This window comes from Gorilla gorilla, chromosome 10 (assembly GCF_029281585.2).
Source record: "Gorilla gorilla gorilla isolate KB3781 chromosome 10, NHGRI_mGorGor1-v2.1_pri, whole genome shotgun sequence".
NCBI lineage: Eukaryota > Metazoa > Chordata > Mammalia > Primates > Hominidae > Gorilla > Gorilla gorilla.
Window position 1 is genome coordinate 104,873,801 of NC_073234.2, and position 19,740 is coordinate 104,893,540.

General features: G+C 42.5%; 1 protein-coding gene and 1 pseudogene across 12 annotated transcripts in view; one reads left to right on the forward strand and one right to left on the reverse strand.

Annotated features, from left to right (window-relative positions):
- Window positions 1–19,740, reverse strand: part of POC1B (POC1 centriolar protein B) — a 171,595-nt gene that overhangs the window by 130,295 nt on the left and 21,560 nt on the right. For 8 of the 12 annotated variants that reach the window (XM_055357908.2, XM_019038801.4, XM_055357906.2 and 5 more), the window contains exons 3-4: window positions 8,985–9,156; window positions 3,749–3,928 (exon numbers count right to left, since the gene is read on the reverse strand). In XM_055357908.2, the coding sequence (XP_055213883.1) occupies window positions 3,749–3,928; window positions 8,985–9,156 (352 nt within the window). The remainder of the gene's footprint in view (window positions 1–3,748; window positions 3,929–8,984; window positions 9,157–19,740) is intronic. The other 4 variants (XM_055357912.2, XM_063694204.1, XM_055357911.2 and 1 more) reach the window with 1 other exon arrangement.
- Window positions 11,803–14,753, forward strand: LOC101129118 (centromere protein C-like; annotated as a pseudogene).

Below are 19,740 nucleotides of genomic sequence, written 5' to 3' on the forward strand. Positions count from 1 at the left end.
AACGAATAAAGTATCTCCTATAATTTACTTACATAAAAAATTTTCCCTTACATGAACAACTTGATAATATTCCTTCTTGTTATTAGAAAATGAAAACTATATCAGCCACCATCACTCCACTAATACCTCAGCTACAGGAATCAGGCTAAACATCATGCCAAATTTGTACCCTCAGGGTTACATGGTCTGCCGATTCCCTCTGATGACTGATGTATACATAGGTATGAGAGTTATTAGAAAGCACCTTCATTTTAGAAGGAAACAGGAGCACATAGCACTGGACAAAAACAGCTATCATTATTATACAGCTATTATTATTATTATTATTATTCTGAGATAGAGTCTAGCTCTGTTGCCCAGGCTGGAGTGAAGTGGCACGATCTCAGCTCACTGCAATCTCTGCTCCCAAGTTCAAGTGATTCTCCTGCCTCAGCCTCCCGAGTAGCTGGGATTACAGGCACCTGCCACCACGCCCAGCTAATTTTTGTATTTTTAGTAGAGACGGGGTTTCACCATGTTGGCCAGGCTGGTTTTGAACTCCTGACCTCAAGTGATCTGCCAGCTTTGGCCTCCCAAAGTGCTGGGATTACGGGCGTGAGTCACTGCGCAGGGCCAACAGCAGCTATTATTATTATTCAGGGTGGAACTTAGGCATTCTATTTTGCTTAGTTAAATCAACAGTCATGTTTTTGCTTATTGTGCAGCTCCCTGTGAAGAATATGCTTCCTTTGCCAACCATACCCAGAGCTGGCTCACAGTGGGGGCTAAATAACTCTCTTCATACCTGAACCACCCCAGAACAGAGCCTGAACCTCTGCTCTCTGCCTCCTCTTCTTATTTACAGCATCACTTTATACATCAATACAAATGATCAGCCTCTTGGGACCATCGTGCGTTATCTCCTTAGTTGGGAAAAAATTGTCAACCCAAGTTATAAAGTATCTTTATAAATTTAGTAAGAATGAGTGTCCAATGATGGTGATGAGAATGACAGCTAAGAATTATATACTGACTACTATGTGAGGGGCACCGTTCTAAGTGCTATCCAGATATTTACTCATTTGAATACTGTAACAACCTATGTGGCAGGTTACTACTATCATCTTCTTATTTTCATAGGTAAGAAAACTGAAGTATTGAGAAGTTAGGTAACTTCCCCACAGGTCTCACAGCTGATAAGTAGTGGGGTTGGAATTTTAACCTACATATTTAGGTCCAGGGTCCATGTTTTTAGCCACACAGCTATATGGCATATACAGAAATAATTCTGAGATGGCTAGAGCCAAAAACTGGCTGAAACCTTTAAAAGAAAAACCTAGTGACTAAAAGTCTGACCTTCTGCCTATCTTCTTATATTCTTCTTAGGCTCATGGCCATAGGTGATAATCAACACCTCCTGAGCAATAATGTCCCACAGAGACCATAACAACAGTGAGGAGTGTGGGCTGTAAGGCAAGACAGACAGAGCAAAGCTCAAATTCCCACTCCACCAAATCCTCGCTGGGGACACCTGGCATGTTATTTCATACAGCAGGCACAAAGCAGGATGGCTACAGGGGCCACAGTTTTCCCCTGCTGACCACCTCTGTGCCATACCCCATACCTGCTTCTTGTAAGAAGTGTCCCCTATCCCCATGCCTAAAACGTATGTTTGTATGACCCCTCCTTCTTAGTAAGGGTAACTGGTTTCAGCCAGGCCCCTGACCTAAACTGCAGCAGCCACAGCATCTCACTGCTAGGCAAGGGATGGGCACAGGCTCCAGGATAGGCCAGAGTCACCACCTGGTACTCTTCTAACTGGAGCTGGGAGTAAAGAAGCTTTCGTTTTCAGTCAGTCACAAGGCTGTGAGGACTGAAGCCTGGAGCCGGCAGGGACCTGGGTACCAGCACATTTGAGAGAATGGAGCCAGTATATAGAGAGGCCCCCAGACACTACAAAGAGAGAGGTGTAACAGTACTAGACTCCCTGGTTCCAGTCTGTCCCCTCCCGACTCCAAACACACCAGCTACTTAACCACCTGGTGGGGAGAAAAAAAATGACTTAGGCTTCTGTCACTTCCAACTAGGTGAGTCTAACTTTACCTCTCCGAAACTCACTTTCCTTATCTGCAAAATAGGGAAAATTAAACAATCCTTCCCGCCCAGGCAGTTTTTGTTGTTGTTGTTGTTTGTTTGTTTGTTTTTTTGAGATGGAGTCTCACTCTGTTGCCCAGGCTGGATGGAGTGCAGTGGTATGATCTCAGCTCACTGCACCCTCTGCCTCCTGGATTCAAGTGATTCTCCTGCCTCAGTCTCCCAAGTAACGGGGACTACAGGCATGTGCCACCACGCCTGGCTAATTTTTGTATTTTTAGTAGAGACAGGGTTTTGCCACGTTGGCCAGGCTGGTCTCAAACTCCTGACCTCAAGTGATCCACCCACCTCGGCCTCGCAAAGTGCTGGGATTACAAGCATGAGCCACCGTGCCCAGCCCCCAGACAGTTCTGATAGCGAAATGCAATCTGCACTTTCAGTACTTTAGCAGAGTGTCCTATGAATAGGAAGACTCCACAGCTGTTGGCCAACAGGTAACAACACCTACAATAGCATTCACCTGCCAAGAGACTGCTACCAAAGATTCTGGAGTTCTTCCTGACTTCGCTGCATCAAATCTGATGTGACAGCTCGTACTGCCAGTTGTAACTTCCAACTTTATCTAAAATCCAACCACATCTCAATCTTCACAGCCACCACCTTGATCCAAGCCAGGACCTGGACTGCTCAGCCTCCTAACAAGGTCTCCCTGCTTCTGGCCTGGCTTTGACAGTCTATTCTCCACACAGCAGTCTGAGCAATTCCAGCAAAATGTAGGTCAAAGAGAGGAGGGCACTACACTGGCATCTCCTCTCACCCAGGGCACAAGTCAGCGCTGCTCTTGACCTGGCCAGCCTCCCTGGGGCCCCTCCTACATCCCCACCCACCCTCACCTGTGCTTTTCCTCACACAGCCACCAGGCTCTGCCTCAGGGCTTCTGCCCTTGCTTCTCCTATCCAGAACATTCCTTTCCTGAATTTCTTCAAGCCTCACTCCCTCCTTTACATCTCTGTCCAAAGGTCACCCTTTGAACATCTTTCTTACAGAAAGGTCACACTTTCTGTAAGACATTCCCTGAATGTCATTTGAAATTACAGGCCCCTTGTAATAAAAGTGCTGGGAAAATCCAGCACTTTGGGAGGCCAAGGCAGGTGGATCACTTGAGCTGAGGAGTTTGAGACCAGCCTGGGCAACATGGTGAAACCCTGTCTCTACTAAAAACACAAAAAATTATCCAGGCATGGTGGTGCATGCCTGTAGTCCCAGCTACTCAGAGTCTGAGGTAGGAGAATCACCTGAACCCAGGAAGTCAAGGTTGCAATGAGCAGTAATGGCAGCACTGCACTCCAGCCTGGGTAACAAGAGTGAGACCGTGTCTCAAAAAAAAAAAAAAAAAAAATTACGCGCCCCCCCTTCTAACCCAGCTCTTTCTCCATAGTGCTTACTGCCATCTGACCTGCTCTATTTTCCTACTTGTTTGTCTGTCTCTCTGGAATGTAAGAGCAAGGATTTTCACTATTTTGTTTACTATTGTTCCCGCACAAAGCAGTCACACAACAAATATCTGTTGAATGAATGAATGAATATGTCCTCAAACCCTTTTTCTGGAAGTTGGGGGCAAACATGAAGCAGAAAAAATATGTGGAAATCTTAATATGAAATTTTTTGCACTTACTTGGCACAGCGTACCCAGTGTGTATGTCGATACAAGGAATACAGGAAGCGCTGGCGATACATGCTCCATACTTTTATGGATTTGTCTTCAGAAGCTGTAGCTAGAAACTGGCCATCAGCTGAAAAGTCTACACTTCGAACTGGAGCTGTATGAGCTTTAAATTCTGAGAATTTTCCTCTCCTGGAAATAAACAGTTTAATATTTATAACTCATTTGATTTAATTATAGTTAATACTTAATCACAATACAGACTTTGAAACATATAAAATAGTTTAAATAAAATGGTTTAACTCTTGTAAAACCTAACGAAAGTATGAAAGGGCTATGTTGTACTGTACTCTTCATCAACACTGAAATTTCCATGAAATTTCAGGTGTTGAGAACTGAAGGGTAGAAAAGAAGAGAATAGAAAAACAAAAGATGGAGAAAATGATGTGAGGCATTTGAGAAGTAGAAAACCTTAAAATGGGAGCAGGCTAGATAGTGTTGGAGTTACAAGGTGATATGTGATAAACGCTACTTTGTGTCAGTGTTCCCAAGTTGCCAAGGCATTTTCACCTTACATTGTATCTAGGACTCAGCAATTTTCCCATTTAGAAAATCATGTTGATACTCAAGATACCCTATGGGGAAAATTGTCATAAATGCTTGAAAAACATCAGGCAACAGAATTTAGTTGGCCACAATATATGTGTCTCAGATGTTCAAATGTTCACACTGATCTCCCATACACCTGCACCACATCCTGTATTTTGCTACCTTGGCTGGTCAGAGTGACATCTGCCTGTGTCCAAGCCAGAAGCCTGGAAGTCACACTCAACTCCTCCTGCTTCCTCTCCCACATCCAGTAAGTTAGCAAACCATATCATCCTCACTTCCTAAATATCTTCTGAATCCTCCTCTTCTATGTCGGCTCTGCTTGCCTTAAGGTAAATATATCCTCAACATCCTTCACCTAGGTTACTGCAAAAGCCTCTTAACTGGTCTCTCTGCTCTAATCTTTTGTCCCCTGCCAGTCACCTACATATTATGCTTATTACCTTGCTAAGAGCGTAACTCCAAGCATGTAAATCCCAGCGTAAATGTGTCACTGGATCTTCTCCAAAAGAAAGCACAATGCCCAAGTGCTTTGGTGAGGTTTCCTGCCACTCACACTGAACTTTGTACTCGGAACAGTCACAGCCCTTCGAACACACCCCTGCCTTTGCACTTACTGCTTTCTCAGGCTGGACTATTTCCCCCATCCCCAGACGCCCTTGGCCAAGCCAGACAGGCTTAATGGCTCCCTATTTGCTACAACGATTTTGCTTACTACATTATACAGTGACTTTCTAAAGAACGATTTGTCTCCTCTTAAGCAGTACATTTTTGAAGCACAGGAATGATGATTTATTCATCTCTATAAGACTAGCATCTAGCAATATGTCAAGCACATAAAAAGAACTCAATACACGTTGAATTCCACTTGGAACAGTCAATAAAGGCTCGTAGATCCAACCTGGCTCACCCTTCCAGTGGTCTGTAGGGAGGAAAGGTGACTTTATCATAAATTTCCATCACCTGACATATGATATTACTCAGGAAAAACTGAAATACATATTAAACAAAAATTAGGAGGGAGCATCCAGGGGACTAGCTCAGTGAAGTTTCAAGGGTAAATTTCATGAGTGGAAATCAGGAGTATAGTTTGGCCTGAATTCAAGTATAATGCCTAGTGAAAACAAAGAAAAGAAAAGGCATCTGCAATGACCAGGAAGCTAAGAGACAGACCATCAGTATCATCAAAATCTGCCCTGATTTTTAGTTCTGCACTCTGCACTCCAGCAGGCTGTTCTGTTTGCCTCCTTTCTAAAAGGCTGTCCTCTCAGCCGTAGGCTAAACCAAGCACTGGATCCAGTCTCAACAGGAAACACAGAAGAAACCAAGATAGGAGTGCCTTATGTTTATTGTGCTGGTGCCTAACTGGTTTCTAGTTCCTCATCTTAACTTAATATAGGCTCTCTCCTTCCTACATATTTACTTGCCCTTTCAGCTAAATTCTCTTGACTGCCCACTGTGACCAACTCTGAGCCAGACTTGCTTTCAGGCTTGCTCCTACCTATTCTTTTCTTATTTATTTATTTTTTTGAGATGTGTTCTCTTTCTGTCACAGATGCTAGAATACAGTGGTGCAATCGCTACTCACTGCAGCTCAAACTCCTGCGCTCAAGAGCTCCTCCCTCCTCAGCCTCCTGAGGAGCTAGGACTATAGGTGTACATCACCATGCCCAGCTAATTTTATTTTTTTATTTTTTTATAGAGACAGGGTCTCGCTATGTTGCCCATGCTGGTCTTGAACTCTTGGCCTCAAGTGATCCTCCTGCCTCAGCCTCCCAAAGTGCTGGAATTACAGGTGCAAGTCATGTCCCCAGCCTCTCCCTTTTCTTTCTTAGCCTTCTGGTCACCAGCTGTGGTGTCTATCTGCAAATATTGCTGCCAATACTCATCTCATCCCTGTACATGCATGTCTCTCCGCTTCACAAAAGGTGAAGTCTGTTTATTTCCCCTCCCTTTGAGGGGAGGTGTTGTGACTTTTGAGGGAGGTGTTGTGAGAGGAGGTGTTGTGACTCATCTCATCCCTGTACACGCATGTCTCTCTGCTTCAAAGGAGGTGGAGTCTGTTTATTTCTCCTCCCTTTGGGCTGGTGTTGTGACTTTACTCTGAGGAACAGAACGTGGCAGAAGTGACACTGCAAGTTTCGGGCCTAGTTCTTAATTGGTCTAGCAGCTTCTGCTTTGATTCTCCTGGAACCCAGCTGTCATGCTGTGAGAAAACTACAGGTTATCCTGCTGGAGAGACGGCACATGGAGAACCAAGACGCCATTGCCATAACCCGCACCAAGGCCCCAGGCATACAAATGAGGAACAGAGCCCATCTTTCCTCTGCATGTGTAATCTCAGCCTGCACCATATAAGCAAAAGAACTGTGAAGCTGCATGAGTAATCTCAGCCTGCACCATATAAGCAAAAGAACCATCCAGACAACCCACAAAATGTGACAAATCATTGTTTCTGTAGTAAGTACTAAGGTTTTGCGACTGTCATACAGCAATAGATAACTGACACATCATCTTCCTTCCCGTTGCCACGATCCACCATTATTGCTCTGTCCCTACTATGACATGATTTAGAAAGAGAAACTAGGGACACCTACACAAGCCTAATCATTGTATTTAGATGAGTTATGACAAATTAATGACTCAGTGAGCTTTTAGCTCATCTACCCTTATACAATTTGTTCACTGAGATTTCCTTGAATTAGTAAAGGGAGACTGAAGTTATGCTGTGCAGAAGATAGTAAAAAAGCTAGTTCTAAATTCCCAAAGTTAAGGGTTTTGGAACATGCTTCTCCTCTTGGACCCCAAACTAGTTCCTTCTCCCTTAAAATTCCCTGCTACATTGCCATCCATTATAACATGTCACTTCTCTTCAATAGTTTTCACTACCATTGGAATATATTCAGATTTCTCAGCATAGAGTTCCCCTTGGGTGGTGGCAGAAAAAAAGCACCCACTGGCATGGGAATGCCCATGAGCTTTCCTTCATTTGGAAGTGCCTGGGCCTGAATAGTCACAGACTACAAGTCAAATCCTGCCACAACAGGGTCAAGGAAATACTCAAATTCTTATCTTCTAAAGCAGTGGTCCCCAGTCTTTTTGGCACCAGAGACCAGTTCCATGGAAGACCATTTTTTCCATGGGACCAGGGAGTCAGGGGGAAGGATGGATGATTTTGGGATGATTCAAGTGCATTACATTTATTTTGTACTTTATTCGTATTATTATTATTATTATTATTTTTGAGAAGGAGTTTTGCTCTTTTCCGCCCAGGATGGAGTGCAATGGCATGATCTCGGCTCACTGCAACCTCCGCCTCCCAGGTTCAAGCAATTCTCTTGCCTCAGCCTCCTGAGTAGCTGGGATTACAGGTGCGTGACACCACGCCTGGCTAACTTTGTATTTTTAGTAGAGACAGGGTTTCACCATGTTGGCCAGGCTGGTTTCAAATTCCTGACCTCAGGTGATCTGCCTGCCTTGGCCTCCCAAAGTGCTGTGATTACAGGCGTGAGCCACTGTGCCCAGCCCTATTTCTATTATTATTACATACTCACTATAATGTAGAATCAATGGAAGCCCTGAGCTTGTTTTTCTGCAACTAGATGGTCCCATCTGGGTTGAGGGGAGACAGTGACAGATCATCAGGCATGAGATTCTCATATGGAGCGTGCAACCTAGATCCCTCGCATGCACAGTTCACAATAGGGTTTGTGCTCCTATGAGAATCTAATGCCGCCGCTGATCCGACAAGAGGCAGAGCTCTGGCCTGGTTCCTAACAGGCCATGGACTGGTACTGGTCGGTGGCCCAGGGGTTGGGGATCTCTGCTCTGAAGTATTTATGAGGGGAAATGATATGTAGGATTTTTTCTAAAAATACTCCAGGGGAAAAAGTGAGGGGAGGTGTAGATGAAACAAGATGGGCAGAATCCTGACAACTGTTGAAGCTGATTGATGGGAATATGAGGCAGGGGAGTGATGCTATTCATTCTATTTTCATGTATGTTTGAAAATTTACATACTTTAAAGCTTAAAAACATTTTTAAAAATTATGGCTCAATAATTACTTAAAATAGATGGGCTATTAGTTAGGGTTTGAAAAGTCTCGTTACAGAGATTTGTTATAACGCATATGACCTTACACAAATTCAATGATTTATACTTTTGTCAGAAATTTTCTTTAACAAGAAAATTCTGGACCCCGATAATGAGTGATACAAATCAAATCAGAGGCACAGGGTTTTCAATAGGGATCCAAGGGCCCTTGAAGGATCCATGAACGGGCGTTAGGAAGTTAATAAACTGTGAATTTTTGGTTATACATACTGATGTGTATCATTCTGGGGAGACAGTCTAAAGCTTACCTCAGATCTACAAAGGGATGGATAGCTACCACTACCCCCTCAAAAAAACTTAGACATATTAAGCATATTTCCATGGTAGGAAATCGTTTTCAAAAAGAAGACATAATTTTGAGGAAAAAAATTGTATGAATTAGTTTGACTTTACCACAAGGGCAGCATGCCTTTTATGTGACTGAGAATAACAGTGCAGGCAGCAGTGCATGAGCAGCAGCCAGGGTCAGCTTTCTTTCACATTTCCAAATCCAAAGAATATCAAGTGTTTCTTTGTTTCTCTTACTTATCAGGAATCCAGAGTCTCACGGTTCTGTCTCGTGAGGCAGACGCCAATAAGTTTCCATGTGGAGAAAACTGCACGCTGGTTACAACATCCTTGTGACCCACATATCTGTAAGCTCTAGCATGTGGCTTGAAATTCCATAGCATGAGAAAGGTATCCCAAGAAGCAGTAGCTATCAAGAAATAGAAGAACAAAACCACTGTTTGTTAAAATGCAAACATAGGTGTGTCTCATTACAATGAGCAGCATATCTAATAACAAGGCATCCAGGTAATAGAGCGGCTGGAGGTTGTAAGGCTGCCCAGGTAATAGCCAAATTACTTTTTAAAGGTACTCAAAACTACATCACTAATATGCAAGCTTGGCTGTGTCCTATGTAAGCACACAGCAGGATGACTGGCCCCCATATTCAATTAGCGCTCAGTAACTTTATTTACTAGAAGGCCGCAGTACTGTGTAACAGAGGGTACACGGGACTAAGAGTCAGTTTTGTTTCTAACTCTGGGTAATGGAAAGCTAGTTAACCTCTGTGTCATGATGTCATGAGGACTGAATGTTTTTCCTGAGAGGGATGGATGAGATAATTTTTCAAACTGTTTATGTGGAAATAATTTCACACTTACAGAAAAGTTACAAGAATAGTACAAATAACACTAATATGCCTTTTACCCAAATCTAGTTGTTAATGTTTTGCTTCATTTGGTTTGTAATTTGCTCTGTACTTGTTTCTCCTTGCGCATGAACACACGTAAACCCACACACACAAACACATACGTATTTTTTTGTTCCTGAACCATTTAGGAGTAAGTTAAGCAACTCACGGCATCTTTATTCCTAAATACTTCAGTGTGTTTTTCCTAAGATTTTAGTCTCTTAACACACCCATAGCACAGTTAGCAGCTTCATGAAGCTGATTATTAAAGATGCAATATTTTAATATAGCAACTATATTTTATCAACTGATCCAGTAATACTTTTATAGCTGGATAAGATGATCTTATTAGTCTCTTTCTGCTCTATAATTTAATGGCATTTGATGATTAATAAAAGAATTAAAAGAATCGTGTGTGTCAGACAATAGTTTAAGGATTTACAAAAAGGAAAAATGCAATCAATGGTGGAAATAACTGACTTGACAAAGAATGAACAAATAAACAAATGAAAGGTAGATCTAACTCTTGCCTAAAAAACAAATTTTATTATATGCATGTAGCCCTAGAATGGCTCCAATAATAGGAAGTAGGTCAATGAGAATCACTAAATCTGGATTGTAGAGTGCTTAGAAAAAAATGTAATGTTATAAATTTGAACACAATTAGTATCACTGTTAGAGAAACATAGGGCCTGGCTATATAAAGTCACTGAAACCTATGTTCTTTTGCCAACATACAAAGTTCATTTGGGCTCAGACCATTGCATTATTTCCATGTAAAACAGTTAAAAGTGAGTTCAGCTACAATACTGCTTAGCACCCCCTTTTTAAAAAAATACAAAACGTTAATATTCCACCAGAGCTTATCCAAATTACTAAAGATTTATAGCAGAGTCAGAATTACCCAAGGCTAATGCAGACAAAGCAAGGAAACTGATGAGTTATCATATGTAATAAACTCAGGACACTATTTGAGTTCTGTGTATCATGCTGCAAACGAGATACACAAAAGCAAATAAGATACAATCCCTTCTCTCAAAGAACCACATAGTAGGGAAGACAGCATTAATAATACACAGATACAGAGAACTTTTATATATTATTTACTCATCAATGTTAGGTGGGGTGATTGGGTGGTCCACTCTGAGGAAAGGACATTTGAGCAGAGAGGTGAATGAAATAGGGAGCGATCCTGGCTGAGACATGGATAAAGAGTACTCTGAGCACAGGAATCCCTGTGCAAAAGCACCTGGAAGAATGAGGAATGACAAGGAGGTCAGCGTTTCCATAGTAGATAGGAGAGAAGAGACCGGTGGGAGGGAAGCTGAAAAGGGGGCAGATGGAGGAGGAGAAGCCATGGTGGGAGGTGTGTCTTCTTATTCTAAAGTGCAATGTGCCATTATCCTAAGCGAATTAATGCAGGAACAGAAAACCAAATACCATATGTTCTCATTTACAAGTGAGAGCTGAACAGTAGGTACAATGGACATAAAGATGGCAACAATAGCCACTGGGGACTACTAGAAGACGGAGGAAAGGAGCGGGGAAAGGTTTGAAAAACTATTGAGAACAATGCTCACTACCTGGGTGATGGAATCAATTGTACCCCAAATCTCAGCATCATGGAGTAAACCCATGTAACAAACCTGCACATGTACTCCCTGAATCTAAAATAAAAGCTGAAATTATTGAAAGAAAAAAAAAAACCTGCGATGGGAAACTACTCTAGATTTTGAGCAGGGGCAATCTCATGATCTGGTTTAAGAACACTGCCACTTTGACAATAAGGAAAGGATTTTTTTTTTAATTGTGTTCTCAAAGGAGGGCAATAAATTATGGAAAGAAATAAAAAATAAAACAATTGTGGTGGGTCAACTGGATATTCATAAGGAAGAAAATTAATCTTGAATCCTACACTTTATACCACATACAAACGTTAATTCCACGTAGAAAACAGATCTAAATGTGGTACGTAAAACAATAAGCTTTTAGAAGAGAACACAGAATATCTTCATGACCTTGGGGTAGGCAAACACTGCTTTAAAAAGACATTAACGTGTTTGTTGAGGGCAGAGCCAATGGCCGGGAAGTGTTGTTGGCGCACGCCTTCCAGATCGCAGCTCTCGCGGCGACCATCGCCTTCGACTTAAGGGTGTTGCTTGGCCGCCGCCTAGTAGTCCGGCGATTCATTTCTTGCTCAGCCTCCTGGAGCTGTGGTCTGTGTGGGCTTCCACCTCAGACACCTGCGCTGGCTCAGCGGGGCAGGAACATGGCTGTGTCGGGTCTGGATCATCTCAAAAATGGCAACAGAAGAAGATTTTGTCGACCTTCCAGGGCATGTGACATTAACACAGAGCAAGGCCAGAATGTTCTGGAAATCTTATAAGACTGTTTTGAAGAAAAAAGTCTTGCCAATGATTTTAGCACAAATTCTACAAAATCAGTGCTTAATTCAACATGCAAAATAAAAGACACTTGTATTCAGTCACCAAGCAAAGAGTGCCAGAAATCACATCCAAAGTCAGTTCCACTTTCTTCAAGGAAGAAAGAAGCCTCTCTGCAGTTTGTTGTAGAACCAAGTGAAGCCACCAACAGATCAGTTCAGGCCCATGAAGTTCGTCAGAAAATTCTGGCAACTGATGTTAGTTCCAAAAATACACCTGACTCGAAAAAAATGTCAAGTAGAAACATAAATGATCATCACAGTGAAGCTGATGAAGAATTTTACTTATCTGTTGGCTCACCTTCTGTTCTTTTGGATGCAAAAACATCTGTATCGCAAAATGTTATTCCATCTAGTGCCCAAAAGAGAGAGACTTACACTTTTGAAAATTCAGTAAATATGCTGCCTTCAAGTACAGAGGTTTCACTTAAAACCAAAAAAAAGTTTAAACTTTGAAGATAAAGTTATTTTAAAGAAAATAGAAATAGATAATAAAGTATCAGATAAAGAGGATAAAACATCAGAAGGACAAGAAAGAAAACCATCAGGATCATCTCAGAACAGAATACGACATTCAGAATATGAAATTCAATGACAAGCTAAAAAAAATTTTTCAACATTGTTTTTAGAAACAGTAAAACCAAAAAGTGAATCCAGTCCCATTGTTAGGCAGGGAGGAATTGCTCCACCTCATTCGTGTCCTCCCGATGATATGAAGTTGATAGAGGATGAATTTATAATTGATGAGTCAGATCAAAGTTTTGCCAGTAGATCTTGGGATTACTATACCAAGAAAGACGGGGCCTCTGAAACAACGCACCATATCCCCGGCTGAGAGCACTGCACTCCTTCAAGATAGAAAGTCAAGAGAAAAGCATCATAATATATTAGCTAAGACTTTGGCAAATGACAAACATTCCCATAAACCACACCTAGTAGAGACATCTCAGCCCTCTGATAAAACAGTACTGGATACAAGTTATGCTTTGACAGGTGAAACAGAAAATGACTGTAGATCTACAAAATATGAAATGTATTCCAAGAATGCAGAAAAATCATCTAGAAGCAAAAGGACTATAAAACAAAAACAGAGAAGAAAATTTATGGCTAAACCAGCTGAAGAACAGCTCGATGTGGGACAGACTAAAGATGAAAACATACATATGTCACATATTACCCAAGACAAATTTCAAAGAAATTCAGACAGAATATGGAAGAGCGTGAAGAGATGGGAAATGATTGTGCTTCCAAAAAACAGATGCCACCTGTGGGAAGCAAGAAAAGTAGCACTAGAAAAGATAAGGAAGAATCTAAAAAGAAGCGCTTTTCTAGTGAGTCCAAGAACAAACTTGTGTCTGAAGAAGTGACTTCAACTGTCACGAGAAGTCGAAGAATTTCCAGGCATCCATCTAATTGGTGGGTGGTAAAATCAGAGGAGAGTCCTGTTTATAGCAATTCTTCAATAAGAAATGAATTACCACTGCATCACAACAGTAGGCAAAAATCTGCTAAGAAAACAAATCAGTCATCTAAGAATATTGGGAAAAAAACTATTCCACTTAAAAGGCAGAAGACAGCAACTAAAGACAGCCAAAGAGTACAGAAGTTTTTAAATGCCAAAGGTTCTGGAGGTATCATTGGTCATGATGAAATTTCCAGTTGTTTGCTGAGTGAGCCATTGGAAAGTGATGAGGCAGACTTGGCTAAGAGGAAAAATCTGGATTGTTCTAGATCTACAGGAAGCTCAAAGAATGAAGATAATATTATGACTGCACAGAATGTTGCCCTAAAGCCTCAGACCAGTGGATATACACGTAATACACCAACAGAGTCAAACTTGGATTCTGGAGAGCATAAGACTTCAGTTTTAGAGGAAAGTGGACCTTCCAGGCTCAATAATAATTATTTAATGTCTGGAAAGAATAATAATGATGTGGATGATGAGGAAGTTCCTGGAAGTTCAGATGACTCAAAACGATCTAAAGTGATACCAAAGAACAGAATCCATCACAAACTAGTATTGCCCTCCAACACACCAAATGTTCGCAGGACCAAGAGAACACGTTTGAAACCTTTGGAGTACTGGCGAGGACAGCAAATAGATTATCAAGGAAGGCCATCAGGAGGATTCGTGATTAGTGGAATACTATCTCCAGGCAAAATATCGTCTAAAAGGAAGGCAAGAGAAAATATTGGAAAAGTCGACAAAAAAATCTAATAAGAAAAGGATCTGTCTTGATAACGATGAAAGAAAGACTAGCTTAATGGTAAATCTAGGTATACCTCTTGGAGATCCTTTGCAGCCAGCAATGGTAAAGGACCCAGAAACAAGAGAGCTTATTCTCATGGATCTTGTAAGGCCACAAGATACATATCAATTTTTTGTTAAGCATGGTGAGTTGAAGGTGTATAACACATTGGATACACCCTTTTTTTCTACTGGGAAATTGATATTAAGACCACAAGAAGAAAAGGGAAAGCAGCATGTTGGCCAGGATATATTGTTTTTTTATGTTAACTTTGGTGACCTTTTGTGTACTTTACACGAAATACCTTATATAATAAGTACTGGGGATTCATTCTATGTTCCTTCAGGTAACTATTATAACATCAAAAATCTCCTGAATGAAGAAAGTGTTCTTCTTTTTACTCAGATAAAAAGATGAAAGATCAACCAACCTTAAATATATGTGTGTATATATGTATATGTGAAAAAGTTTGTATAGTTGGGACATTTGTCTTTGTAATTACTTGTGATGTTTTAAAATAAAAAATTTATTCATTTTTGTGAAAAAAAGACATCTATCCCTATCCCTATCCCTATCCCTCTCTCCCCACGGTCTCCCTCTCCCTCTCTTTCCATGGTCTCCCTCTGATGCCCAGCCGAAGCTGGACTGTACTGCTGCCATCTCGGCTCACTGCAACCTCGCTGCCTGATTCTCCTGCCTCAGCCTGCCGAGTGCCTGCGATTGCAGGCGCGCGCCGCCACGCCTGACTGGTTTTCGTATTTTTTTGGTGGAGACGGGATTTCACTGTGTTGGCCGGGCTGGTCTCCAGCTCCTAACCGCGAGTGATCTGCCAGCCTCGGCCTCCTGAGGTGCCGGGATTGCAGACGGAGTCTCGTTCACTCAGTGCTCAATGTTGCCCAGGCTGGAGTGCAGTGGCGTGATCTCAGCTAGCTACAACCTCCACCTCCCAGCCGCCTGCCTTGGCCTCCCAAAGTGCCGAGATTGCAGCCTCTGCCCGGCTGCCACCCCGTCTGAGAAGTGAGGAGCGTCTCTGCCTGGCCGCCCATCATCTGGGATGTGAGGAGCGTCTCTGCCTGGCCGCCCATCATCTGGGATGTGAGGAGCCCCTCTGCCTGGCTGCCCAGTCTGGGAAGTGAGGAGCGCCTCTTCCTGGCCGCCATCCCATCTAGGAAGTGAGGTGCGTCTCTGCCCGGCCGCCCATGGTCTGAGATGTGGGGAGCGCCTCTGCCCCGCTGCCCCATCTGGGATGTGAGGAGCGCCTCTGCCCTGCCGCGACCCCGTCTGGGAGGTGAGGAGCGTCTCTGCCAGGCCGCCCCCTCTGAGAAGTGAGGAGCCCCTCCGCCCCGCAGCTGCCCCATCTGTGAAGTGAGGAGCCCCTCCACCTGGCAGCCACCCCGTCTGGGAAGTGAGAAGCGTCTCGGCCCGCCAGCCGCCCCGTCCGGGAGGGAGGTGGGGGGCAGTCCCCGCCCGGCCAGCCGCCCCTGCCCTGCCAGCCGTCCCTTCCGGGAGGGAGGTGGGGGGCGCCTCCACCCCGCCGCCACCCCGTCCGGGAGGTGGGGGGCGCCTCTGCCCGGCCACCCCTTCTGGGAAGTGAGGAGCCCCTCTGCCCGGCCGCCATCCCGTCTGGGAGGTGTACCCAACAGCTCATTGAGAACGGGCCATGATGACGATGGCGGTTTTGTGGAATAGAAAAGGGGGAAATGTGGGGAAAAGAGAGAAATCAGATTGTTGCTGTGTCTGTGTACAAAGAAGTAGACATAGGAGACTCCATTTTGTTCTGTACTAAGAAAGATTCTTCTGCCTTGGGATGCTGTTGATCTATGACCTTGCCCCCAACCCTGTGCTCTCTGAAACATGTGCTGTGTCCACTCAGGGTTAAATGGATTAAGGGCGGTGCAAGATGTGCTTTGTTAAACAGATGCTTGAAGGCAGCATGCTCGTTAAGAGTCATCACCACTCCCTAACCTCAAGTACCCAGGGACACAAACACTGCGGAAGGCCGCAGGGTCCTCTGCCTAGGAAAACCAGAGACCTTTGTTCACTTGTTTATCTGCTGACCTTCCCTCCACTATTGTCCTATGACCCTGCCAAATCCCCCTCTGCGAGAAACACCCAAGAATGATCAATTAAAAAAAAAAAAGAAAAAAGACATTAACGTTAATAACTATAGAGGAAAAGAATGATAATTTGTACTGTGCAAAAATTAAGTTTTGTTCACTGAGAGATACCACTAACCAAGTAGAAAAGCAAGCCACCAAGTGGCAAAGAAGATATTTACAACACATATATCCAACACATAACAAAGTGTGCATATACAGAATCTATAAAGAATGCTACGAATCAGCCAGGTACAGTGGCTCATGCCTGTAATCCCAGCAATTTGAGACGCCAAGGTGAGAGGATCACTTGAGGCCAGGAGTTTGAGACCAACCTGGGCAACATAATGAGACTCCATCTCTACAAAAAAAATAAAATTTAAAAAGAATGCTACAAATCAGTAAGAAAAAGGCACACTACCCAACAACAACAACAAAAATAGGCAAAGGACTTAAACAGGCACTTTGCAAAACAAGACACCCATATGGTCAATAAACATATGAAAATGTGCTCAATTACATTAGTCATCACGAAAACGTAAATTAAAACCACAATGAGATATCCGTACACACTCATCAGAATGATTACAATGAAAAAGATAAATAACACCAAATCTTGGTGAGGATGTAGAACAACTGGAATGTTCATATACTACTAGTGGTTATAACCACTTTGAAAATCTATTTTGAAATATCTATTGAAGCTGAATATATACTTAGTATTCGATTCAGCAATTCCACTCCTAGGAATATACCCACAGAAATTCTTATGTATGGTTAGCAAAAGACATGTGCAATGTTTGTGGCAATACTATTCACAATAGATCAAAGCTAGAAGCCCAACTATCCAAGTAAAATGAATACATAAATTGTGATATATTCATGTTGCATACCTACTGTGTTAAATTTTACTTATATGAAGTTTAAGAAGAAGCAAAATTAACCTATGAAGTTAGAAGCAAACATAGTGATTATTTGGATGGGAGGGAGGGAGTATAGTGGCTGGAAGGGAACACAAGAGGGGACTTCCGGAGATGCTGGTAATGTTATGCTTCTCACTCTGGGTTTTGGTTAAATAAGCAGGTTACATTCTAAATATTCATCAAGCTTTACAGTTATATGATTTGTGCAGTTTTTGGAACATATCAATGCTTCAATAAAACATTTAGGAAAAAGCAGAAAACATCATTCTAGCTGTTGTGTGGAGAAGCTACAAGGGGCAAGGGACAGATCTATTAGGAGGCTACTGCAATCACGCAGTCAGGAGAAAGCAGTGGTCTGGACTAGGCTGGGGGCCTTGGAAGGAGGAGAAAGAGTCAAAATCAAGATATACTGTAGGGTCTATGAGGCTTGCTAATGACTAGATGTGAGGGAGAGAAAAAGAGAAGATGCTACAATTTTGGCCTGGGCCCTGAAGTGAGTTTTAGTGCCATTTAATGAGATGGGAAAGACCAGAAAAGGAGATCTGAAGTGATACAGGTTGGGGTGGACATAGTAAATTTGAGATGCCAATTAGACATACAAGTGAAAATGTCAAGTAGGAAGATGGATATACCCCCGCTGGAGCCCAGGGAGAGGTTCTGACTGTACAGTGTGGTGGTTAAAAGAACACCCTGTGAAATTAGACTCACTGTGTTCAAATCCATGCTGTCACTTACTGCTGTGTGCCCTTGGGCAAGTTATTCCACCTCTCTGTGCCCAGGACATATCATTTGCAAAATGAGGTGTTAAAAGTATTAAAGGAAATAGTACTTGCAATTTATGCCTGCCACATGAAAAATACTCAAATGTAGCTATTATTGCTAAAGTTTTCTCTGTTAGTAGTAGCTTAGAGAAAGTACTAAAGACTGTAAACTGGATGGGATCACTGAGGAAATCAGTACAGATAAAGAAGAGGTTGAGGACACTTAACGTTCAGATAAGGAAGAGCAAAGGAAGGAGCCACAAACAAAGTAGGAGAGGACAAGGACATTGTGGTGTCCAGGAAGAGAAGGAGCATTCCAAGAGGGTGACAAGTGTGTGAAATGAGGTTTAGTAAAATCAGACCTGATCAGGACCTGCTACATAATTTGCAGGGCCTAGTGCAAAACGTAAATGTGAAGCTCTTATAGGAAAATAATTAAGAATTTCATAGCATTAAACTAAGCATGGGGCCCTGTGCAACTGTACAGGAGGTATGCCCACAAAGCTGGCCCTGGGCCCAAGAGAGAGGAGGTTCCAGCTGGGCTTCCTGGGTCGAGTAGGGGCTCAGAAAGCTGTGAAACTCACTCATTTCCTGCATCAGGACTTACTTTGGTCCTGGATAAATAATATTGAAGATATATACTTAAAATATTCCTAACATCAGAATTTGTCCATGTGTTTTCTTCCTCAAGAAAGTGGGATCAAAGCCAGAAAGGCATGGAGTCAGAAGAAAATAGGAGGGAGTTAATATATATTATATAACATATTATGACCCCCAAAGCAGCAGATCACTTCAGCCCAGAAGTCTGAGACCAGCTGGGCAACGTCTCGAAACCCCATCTCTACAAAAAATACAAAAAAATTAGCTGGGCATGGTGACCTGCACCTGTATTCCCAGCTACTCTGTGGGGGTGGGGGAGGCTGAGGTGGGAGATAGAGGCTGTACTGAGCCACAATTGCGCCACTGCACTCCAGCCTGCTCCAGACAGAGCAAGGCTCTGTCTCAAAAAAAAAAAAAAAAAAAAAAAAAAAATTTATGAAAACCAACATTGAATTTCCCTCTTTACTTCCTTAACCTTCTTTCTTAGGAAAGAACTGTCCTACCAAACCCTAATACCATGATAATAAAATGTATTTGGTTATTGATGTCAGTGTTGTACTGTGTCAACTTGGAATTTGCTTTCATACATTTCCATTAAACCACACCCTATATAAACATTACCACATAATTTAAAATGTCAAAGCTTGTACCATTCATCTTCAACGGGTCTATTTCGAGATAAAATGTCAAAAGGGAGGAAATTAAGGGAAAACATTAACTAGTAATCTACCAGTTTAAAAAAACTATTTATGTTCTATAACAATAATCCATTGTTTCAAGAAATCCCTGTTGGCAGAAGAAAGAACAAAGCCCATGCTTACCTAGATCAGTGCTTTGTCTCTGGAGGTAACAACAAAGAACAACAAATGGAAAACATGTTTGCTCTTTGTCTGTCACACAATGTCCAAATGGCCACCCGTCTTTGTGTCACCTTAAGTACCAGTAACTTCCTTGAGTCAACTCAAGCTTTCTCACTCATTGATTTGACCAAAATCAGCTGCAGTTACTTAGAGGCTCTGTCTGGAACACTAT